We start from the raw sequence: 9187 nt of genomic DNA, 5'->3' as shown, positions 1-9187 counted from the left end.
TCTAACCCCCCCCCTCCCCCACCACCCTTCCCCTCTTTCCATGAGATACTCATCACCAATGGGTTCTAGAAGCCTGTATTCTTTTGCAACTGCCATTAAGCAGCCGACTTGCTCACTGAAATGTCCCCTTGGCACAGACTGTTTAGGCAGCATCTCACATGAGTTCCATATGTAAGATTCCTTTCTTTCTCTCTCTCTGGTACTCTTTTCCAAGGTCCTTGTACTTCCGTAAATGTTTCAGTATGCTCCTGGTACTACTGTTTGATTCCTTTCTTTTTCTAGAAACCAGGGACCCAGGTCAGTGTAATTGTAACATTACAGATTTAAGGATACCCTGATGCCAACTTATTGTGAGAAGGTGATTTTGTTCGAAAAAGATGATGCCATTTATTTTATTGGTAGGATGAAAATGATACTCTTATTAATTCCTTTGCTTAGGCCTCTGCAAATACCTGTTACCTAGTGGTGGGTAAGTTTGGAAGGTATATCAGTTAACTACTGTGTGTAACAAACCACCCCAAAACTTAGTGGCTTAAAACAATACTATTTATTATTTGTCATGAGTCTCTGGGTTGACTGGGTGTTTCTGCTGATCGTGGCCTACTTGGCTGATCTCAGCTGTGCTCACTCGTGTATCTGATCTGCTGGCCAATCAGCTGGGAAGATTCAGTTTTCCCCACATGTCTCTCACATCCCTCCAGCAGCTAGCCTGGTCATGCTTACATGGCATGACGGGTGCGAGAGTGAGCAAGCCCAGCCATGCAAGGAGGCCAGTACAAATGCATACACACTTTTCAAGCTTACGCTGGCAGCATGTTAGCTAACATCCCGTTGGCTGAAGAAAGTGACATGACTGTCAGAGTGAGAAGGCACTATAGTACAAAGTTGCAGGATATAGGAAAGCCATTAATTGGGGTCATTAGACACAATCAGTCTCCCGGTCAGTACCCCTCAATGTGACAGAAAGCCTATAGACTTATATTTCTAGGTGAAGTTTGTCCTAGAAGGGAAAAACAAAATCCAAATAATAATTACCGTGTACTGGGACCATGCTATCGGCACGCACAGGGCTAGGCACTTTCCCTATCTAGGCACGAACCCTCACAACAACTCTGCAAGATAGGTAGGAAATCAGAGCTCAGGAAGTTCAATAACTTGCTCAAGGTCACCCAGCTAATTTGTGGTCAGGGAAGGATTAGAATGTGTGTCAGTCTGACCCCCGAAGCCCAGGGTTTTTTCACCATACCTCACTGCCTCTCAGAAGCACCAGGGTTTGCCTTACCCTCAAACTCAGTTTTCAACTGAGTTGATAACTCTTTGACTGGCTCCTCCAAAATGCTGCTGTGATCCTAATCGAATTGTGCAGCTCTTCAGGAAACCTACGTGTTCCCCCAAACTGCATTAACTGAAACATTTTTTCTTTCAGGTGGGGATTGGTCTATAGACTTCACAGACACCCAAGGTTTGTGGCGTCTCCCAGACATGCCAGAGAAGGAAGGGCCATCTTCTCATTAACCTTCAAGATTTGGGGACATCGGGGCATTAGGTCATTTGAGCATGAGCTTTGGAGTCAGCCTCACTAGGGTTCAAATCCTAGTTCAACCACTCGCTTACTCTATAACCTTGGGCAACTTATTTAACTTCTTGAAATCTGTTTCTTCTTTAAAAAAAAAAAGAGAAGAATGATAACACCTAGTTTGCAGAGCTGTTACAAGGACTAAAATTAGGTAAATAAAGTGCCTAACCCAGTGCCTGGCACGTAATAAGTGATGTCATTAGTATTGTTAATATTATTTCTAAGCAGAGCCCTTCCCCTTCTGGGAAACCCTGTTTCTGTCTGTTGGACAGGTTCCCCCCACCTCCAGCCAGTCTGTGCAGACTTGCTGCTTGCTGTGTCACCGGGAACGCAAAGGCTGGGAAGAAGGCCCTTCCCAAAATGGACTGGTGTTGCAGGGTGAGAAGCTGCCCCCTGACTTCATGCCAAAGCTCGTCAAGAATCTCCTAGGCGAGATGCCTCTATGGGTCTGCCAGAGTTGCCGAAAGAGCATGGAGGAAGATGAAAGGCAGACAGGTCGAGAACATGCAGTGGCGGTAGGTAACCGCTGAGAAGGGGTCCCTGAATGCAGGAGCACTGCCTGCCCAAAGAAGTCAGGCTGCTGAGCCGTTGCTGCCTTGTCCTCTCAGGTGGCTCTCCTCAGGCAGCACCTATGCCCAGGTGCCAAGAGGCTGCTGGGCTGCATCCACACAGCATTAGCAGCTTGGGTTCACATTTGGGGGAAGAAAAGAGAGGTTTCAGGCAGCCCACCAGCCCCTGAGGACAGTGCACAGTGTGAGGGCCGGCTCAGATGTACTGGTAGATTGAGATCCTGACCCTTCCCTGTGACTGTGCTGCCTTTCAGCTCTCTGGCAGCTCAAAAGCCAACCAATATGATATGGAGGGCAAAGGTCAGTTTGAGGGACTGCAATGTGCCTCCATTAGAAGGCTTCCAAGATGCCTAGGAGCTGTCCAAGTGCTATCTTCTGAATCACAGAGGTCGGACTCCTCGTTTCTTATTCCCCAGCCCCTCTCTTTTACCCAGAATCAGTTCAGCTTCAGGACTCCTAATTTAAAGACTGTTCCTCTCTTTGCCAGCTCTCAGGACTCCCCAAAGGCCCACAGTTAACAGGCAGTCTCTGCCATTACCAGAATCTCTCTCATCATATCCACATACTTCACTGGGAGCACCACAGCCCCTGTTGGCAAAGGCCTGGCCCACATTTGCCCTTGAACCTTTAGTTGTGGGAACTGTGCTTTGGCCATAGCATGGGGGCCTGGAGGAGGAGGTGTCCCTGGGGAAGCTGAGGCAGCAGAGGGTTAGCTCTGATGTTTCCTCTTTTACCATGAGCCTTTTTCTTCCCCCTTCCCCAGATCTCCTTGTCACACACATCCTGCGAATCGCAGTCTTGTGGGGGTGACTCTCATTCCTCTTCATCCTCCTCTTCATCGTCCTCATCCTCGTCCTCCTCCTGCCATGGGAACTCAGGGGACTGGGATCCCAGCTCGTTCCTGTCAGCACACAAGCTCTCGGGCCTCTGGAACTCCCCGCACTCCAGTGGGGCCATGCCAGGCAGCTCGCTTGGGAGTCCTCCTTCCATCCCTGGTGAGTCTCCAAGCTCGGAAGACAGCCAGGCCCCATAAGTGGAGAGAGCTCTGTTTTCCTAACTGCTTGTTCAAACAAATCAGAAGATCGGTTATTAAAATACTGAGCTGGCCGAAAAGTTCATTTGGGCTTTTCCATAACATCTTATGGAAAAACCTGAACAAACTCTTTTGGCCAACCCAATAAGTAAAAGTGGAGCTGTTCTGGTGGAAGCCAAGCAGGGAATCTAGCCCTTGACTGTCTTGGTGGGAATCCTTTCCCCAGGACTGGCTCTGATAGCTGTTCCCATTGGATCCAAGAGGGCACCTGGTAAGCACTGGCTGAACAGAAAGTGAAGTCTGGAAGGGCCTTTAGGGAATTAGGAATCAGATCATCTGACTCCTGCAGCAGCACAGAGGGCCTGGGTGCCTCCTTTTCTCCATCTAGGGGATGGGTGCTTTTATAAAAGCACTGCCCTTCCATCCACAGCAGATTGGCAGTGTGAGCTGCCTTGATTATTAGCCAGTTTTGCAGCTGTGTAAGCCTTTTCTAGACCCTGAGATAACACTTAGTGACCCAAAGAAAAAATCTTGGGTTTTTGATGTACTGTGTAAATATGAATACTGTCTGCTTCTAAATGGAGGACCTGAATTCTTCAAAGGGGTGCTGCTCCCAGAATTGTGAGTTGAGTAATGCATAATTCCAGTTATTTTGGTGCATAAGCCAGAGAGAGTCATCAAAGCCTTTTCCCACTTGTCCTCTGAAATCTGGGGCCACCCGGGAGTCTGGCATACCCTGGCTGCCTCAGTCCACATGGCCCAGAGGCAGAACCTCAACCTGCTGCTCCACTGGCTTCTGTAGATCCTGCCCTGGGCCTGAGGAATGCTTGTTGACAGGCAGGTCCTAAAGAGGCACTGAGAGACAGAACATGTATCCCCTGTTTATGCCAGCAGAGGTGTTGTGGCCTTGCATGGGGCTGGCATTCCTGGTGCCTTCTGTCTCAGGCCTGGACTTCAGCCTGTCCAGCTGCTGCCTGAAGAGAAACCTCTCCAGCCCAAGCTACTGCTGGGCTTTTCCGAAAGCTCACAAGTCCACCATGCTGAAAGGCTGTGCCCAGGCATGTTCCCTCTGGTCGCAGTAAGCAGGATGCTGCAATGAGTCGTTGGGCTTCCTTCCCAAGATCTGGGCTCCCACTGACACCTCTCTCCCCCCGTCCGCCCACAGGTGAGGTTTTCCCCATCTCGGAGCACCACCGGCACTCAGACCTCACTGCTCCACCTAACAGCCCCACCGGCCACCACCCCCAGCCAGCGCTGCTGATCCCATCTCACCCCGGATCCTTTGGCTCACCACCCCACCCGCACCTGCCGCCCACCACCCTGGCAGCACCTTTCCCTGCCCAGGTTTCAGAATGCCCTATTGCCATGGCTGCTGCCCCCCACACCCCAGGGCCATGTCAGAGCCCCCACCTTCCCTCCACTAGCATGCCGCTCCTGAAGATGCCTCCACCATTCTCGGGTTGCAGCCACCCCTGTAGTGGGCATTGCAGCGGGCACTGCAGCGGGCCCCTCCTCCCACCGCCCAGCTCTCAGCAGCTCACTAGCACTCACAGGTGAGTGGCGCAAAGAGCAAACTCCCTGACAGCTTGAACTTAAGAGTTTTGGGAAACTTTGCAAAGGGTACCTTTGGGATAGAAATTAAAGGATAGACTGTGTTTATGTTTTTTCCATAGTTTGTTCAATTATAAAAGAAATGTGTGTTTATTATTTTAAAACTTGGAAAAATTTAGAAATGTATAAAATTCCTGGCAACCTAAACTTTAACACTGCAGTACATTTTTTCTTGATGTTCTTTTTTTTTTTTTTAATATTTATTTATTTATTTGGCTTCGCTGAGTCTTAGTTGCAGCATGCGAGATCTTTAGTTGCGGCATGCAGGGTCTTTAATTGCAGCATGCGAGCTCTTAGTTGTGGCATGTGGGATCTAGTTCCCTGACCAGGATTCGAACCCAGGCCCCGTACATTGGGAGTGCAGAGTCTTAGCTACTGGACCACTAGGGAAGTCCCGTGATGTTTCTATATATAAATAATATATATAAATAACAAAATGAGGTCCATCTTCTATATATTTTTGTGTGTTTATTTTTTAACATTATACCATGATCATTTCCCCAGTTAAAATTCTTCAGAAAACTTTTCAGTGGCCACATAATGTCTTATTGTACAGCTCTAGCATAGTTTATCATTCCCCTATTCCTGGATATTAAGGCATTTCTAGTTTTTAACTGTTATAGACTAGGCTGTAATAAGCATCCTTGCACACAAATCTGTTTGAGTCAGGAGTTCTGTCCTTAAGATGGATTCCTAGAGTAACTCTTAAGTACTGAGAAAGTTTATATTAATATATATATGAAAGATACAATTTTTTGGAGAAGATAGATTTATCTTTTTATATTGTAAATCACGTGTGTGATTTTTGGCCATGCCTGGTGGCATGTGGGATCTCAATTCCCTGACTAGGGATCGAACCCATGCCCCCTGTAGTGGAAGCTCGGGTCTTAAGCACAGGACTGCCAGGAAAGTCCTCTAAGCACCTTCATAATGATTCCTTCCCCGTGGAACCTCCCTCACCTTCTCCCATCTCAGAAGGTGAGAAAGGCACCAGAGTATGGGGGTTGTCAGTTTTTATAGGGGTGGGTAATTTCATAGGCTAATGAGTGGGAGGAGTGTTCCAGCTCTTTGGGGAAGGGGCGGGGATTTCCAGGAATTGGGCCACAGCCCACTTTTTGATCCTTTTGGTCCATCTTGGAACTGTTATGGTGCCTGTGGGTGTGTCATTTAGCTTGCTGATGTGTTACAGTAAGCATATACAGAGTCTCAAGGTCTACTGGAAGTTAACTTGTGTGCCATCTTGGACCCATTTGATTCTAATCAGTTTATGTCATGTCCTTGGGCTATGTCATTCTTTCAAAGGCTGTGCCCTGCCCCTTTCCCTCCTGTTTCATTCCCCCCCCCTCAAAGATTTTACTCCCACATTCTTATGGGAAGCAGAAGGGCGATGGTTGGTCCGTCTTCTGTAACTGCTTCAAGGCTGAGTAGGACTGTTGACCCACCCCTGCTCCTGGCCCCACCCTTCCTCCTGCCTCCCTTGGCCCTAGCCCTGGGGCACTCCTACTGCTGATGGCCAACCCAGGGCTGACTCTTCTGGCTCCGATTCTGGGACCTTGCAGGCCTGTCTTTTCCTTACCCTGGGAGAATAGTCTATATTACAGGGTGCTTCCAGAAATCCAGAGGCAGAGCAGTGCAATGAGAGAGCATGAGCTGTGTACACAGACTGAGTCCTAGCTGATCCTTGGGCAAAGCAGTGAAGTACTCTGAGCCTCGGCCTCCTCCACTGCAATGTGGGGATGGCAGCACCTATTTTGCAGGATTTGGGGGATTGTTAGAAATAATATGCTGTATACAGTATCTGGCGCAAATAGTAGCTCTTAAGAGTCTGTGGCCCACAAGGCACATCTGCTTTCTTAACTTCAAGGCCCCATGGCTAAGGCAGCTCTGTCCAGTGATTCAGACTCAATCATAAGGACCTTAGAGGGAATTCCCTGGTGGTCCAGTGGTTAGGACTCGGCACTTCCACTGCCAGGATCCCAGGTTCAGTCCCTGGTCAGGGAACTAAGATCCCACAAGCCGCGTGGCATGGCCCAAAACAAACAAAACAGGGAAAAAAGGGCCTTAGTAAAAGGACATTGACCTCCTTTGGATGTTCCAGGGAGCCATCAGTCCAGTAATCTGTTCAGACACATACTTACTGAGTACGTACTGTGTACAAGGTGGTTATGCTACACACTGGGGCCCAAAAATAGAAGTGGCATAGTTCCTGTTCTTGAGGAATACACACTCTGGTCTGAAAGAAAGATGGGTAAACAGACCATCGCTGTAAAGCGTGATAGTAGGATAGAGGTGTACCTGGCGTCCTCAGAGTCCAGGAGGCTCACGTGGTAGGCGTGGGCAGGAGGCACAGGGAACCTTTCCAGAATAGTGCCATTGAGCTGGGCCCTGAGGGACAACAAGAGTGTTTGCCCTGTTTTTGTGAGGTTCTGATTTGGTCTGACTGCCTTGGCTTTTGTGGGATGAGGCAGATGAAGATGATGGTGGGGATGCTTCCTGGGTTCCTTGTGGCCTGTCCTCACCTTGGGGCCTGTCTTTCTTCCCCATCAGCAGGGACCCTGGGTGCAAGGGGCACAAGTTTACCCATAGTGGCCTGACCTGCCAGCTACCCCAGCCCTGCGAGGCAGACGAGGGGCTGGGCGAGGAAGAGGACAGCAGCTCAGAGCGTAGCTCCTGCACCTCATCCTCCACCCACCAGAGAGATGGGAAGTTCTGTGACTGCTGCTACTGTGAGTTCTTCGGCCACAATGCGGTGAGTGAGCCCCGCCCAGGCCAGAGCGGGCTTGTGGCCAGCCGAGGGGAGCCAGAGGGGCACCCTGCTCTCCCCAAGGCCCCCTTGCTCATGGGGCTAATAATTGCGCTTGGACCCTGTGAGTCCTCACACCAGTGTCCACTCGCTTGATCCTCACAGCACGTTGGTGAGGTAGAGATTTCTCAACATTTTGCTGCCTTTGCTCTTCTCATGGTTTCTCTTAAGATTCACTTTTGTTCCTTAGGCAAAAAGAAAGGAGGTGGCAGAGGAAAGCTATGATTCTGATGAGTATGTATACGTGTGTAGTCACAGAGAAGTGAAGACTTGTGCATGATGAAGGCAGAGTGGAAGCAAAGGCTCTCAGTCCCCAGTGTGAGAGCCAGCCGAGGGACAGGTAGTGAACACAGATGGTGCCAGGAAGGAGGCTCAGAGCAGAGTACATGCTGTCTCTGGATGGGGAGAAAGCAGTTCAGAAGTCTCATAAGGTGAAGAGGGAAGGGCTGCTGGCTAAGGGAGAGCAGTTGAGGACAGAAGAAATGAAAATTACATTGCTGGTCACCTTTGAGCTAGCGGTTGTTATCCTCATTTTAGAGATGACAAAATTGAGGCTTACAAAGGCTCAGTGAACCTGACCAAGGTCATACAGTTTCTGAGTGACAAAGCCTGGGCTCAAACCTGCTTTCCTGGCTCTCAAGTTACTGTGCTCCCAACACTGCTGTGTACCTCTCACTCCTCTACCCACCACTGCCTTGGCTCCGGGCCTGGCTGAGGGTGAAGCCATTTGGCCTTAGAGGCTGTGGTAGAAAGAACAGTTGTCTCGCTTCTCACCACGTGTTTGGTGCCGGTGGGTGGGAGTGCTATGGGCTTCCCAGGCCCAGGGTGTAACGTCAGCACCTCCCCCTCCCCCAGCCACCCGCTGCCCCGACGAGTCGGAATTATACGGAGATCCGAGAGAAGCTCCGCTCAAGGCTGACCAGGCGGAAAGAGGAGCTGCCCATGAAGGGGGGCGCCCTGGGCGGGATCCCTGGGGAGCCCGCTGTGGACCACCGAGATGTGGATGAGCTGCTGGAATTCATCAACAGCACGGAGCCCAAAGTCCCCAACAGCGCCAGGGCCGCCAAGCGGGCCCGGCACAAACTGAAAAAGAAGGTGGGTGTGGCGGGAGCCCAGCTCTACCACCTCTTCTCCCCGAGGAATCCCTCGCCCCAACCCCCAGGACTTTTGGGGCATGAATGGTGCTGGCGGCTCTCTGCTCTGGGAAGGTCTGAATAAGTTTGGGAGGCATCAGGGTGAGGGAGCCTAGGGGCCAGTGATTGGAGGAAAAACAAGTCATAGCGTCAGAAGCTGCTTGCTGGATTCCTCAAAGCCCAGGACTTGCTTCAGTCAGGTATCATTCAGCAAACACTTCTGCAAATACTGGGAGCTAAAATATGACGCAGTTAAGTTCTCACCCTGGAGAAACTCAGTCCAGTGGAGAGACTGACACAAAACTGGACAAGCACGTTAGTGTGTGACAAGTGCTGGGATGAGGGAAGCCCCCCTGTCCTGCCTGGGCGTGCTGGAAATGGCTGTACAACGAGGCTGCCTTGGGAGCTGAGTTGTAGGGAGTGAGTACAGATTCATCAGGAGGGCCCTCCTGGCAGCAGGAA

The 9187-nt window shown here is 50.2% G+C and overlaps 1 protein-coding gene and 1 non-coding gene across 2 annotated transcripts in view; both read left to right on the top strand.

Moving 5' to 3' along the window:
- FAM193B (family with sequence similarity 193 member B) overlaps nt 1-9187 on the top strand; it is a 32017-nt gene that overhangs the window by 12178 nt on the left and 10652 nt on the right. Inside the window, exons 2-6 of the mRNA XM_007463110.1 lie at nt 1849-2091; nt 2909-3140; nt 4344-4731; nt 7337-7538; nt 8448-8687. Coding sequence (XP_007463172.1) covers nt 1978-2091; nt 2909-3140; nt 4344-4731; nt 7337-7538; nt 8448-8687 — 1176 coding nt within the window. The 5' untranslated portion in view covers nt 1849-1977. The remainder of the gene's footprint in view (nt 1-1848; nt 2092-2908; nt 3141-4343; nt 4732-7336; nt 7539-8447; nt 8688-9187) is intronic.
- Nucleotides 6718-6790, top strand: TRNAG-UCC (transfer RNA glycine (anticodon UCC)). Its single transcript has one exon. It is a non-coding gene; the product is annotated as a tRNA-Gly (tRNA).

Source organism: Lipotes vexillifer, unplaced genomic scaffold, assembly GCF_000442215.2.
Source record: "Lipotes vexillifer unplaced genomic scaffold, Lipotes_vexillifer_v1.1 scaffold514, whole genome shotgun sequence".
NCBI lineage: Eukaryota > Metazoa > Chordata > Mammalia > Artiodactyla > Lipotidae > Lipotes > Lipotes vexillifer.
This window is presented reverse-complemented; position numbering and strand designations above follow the sequence as displayed.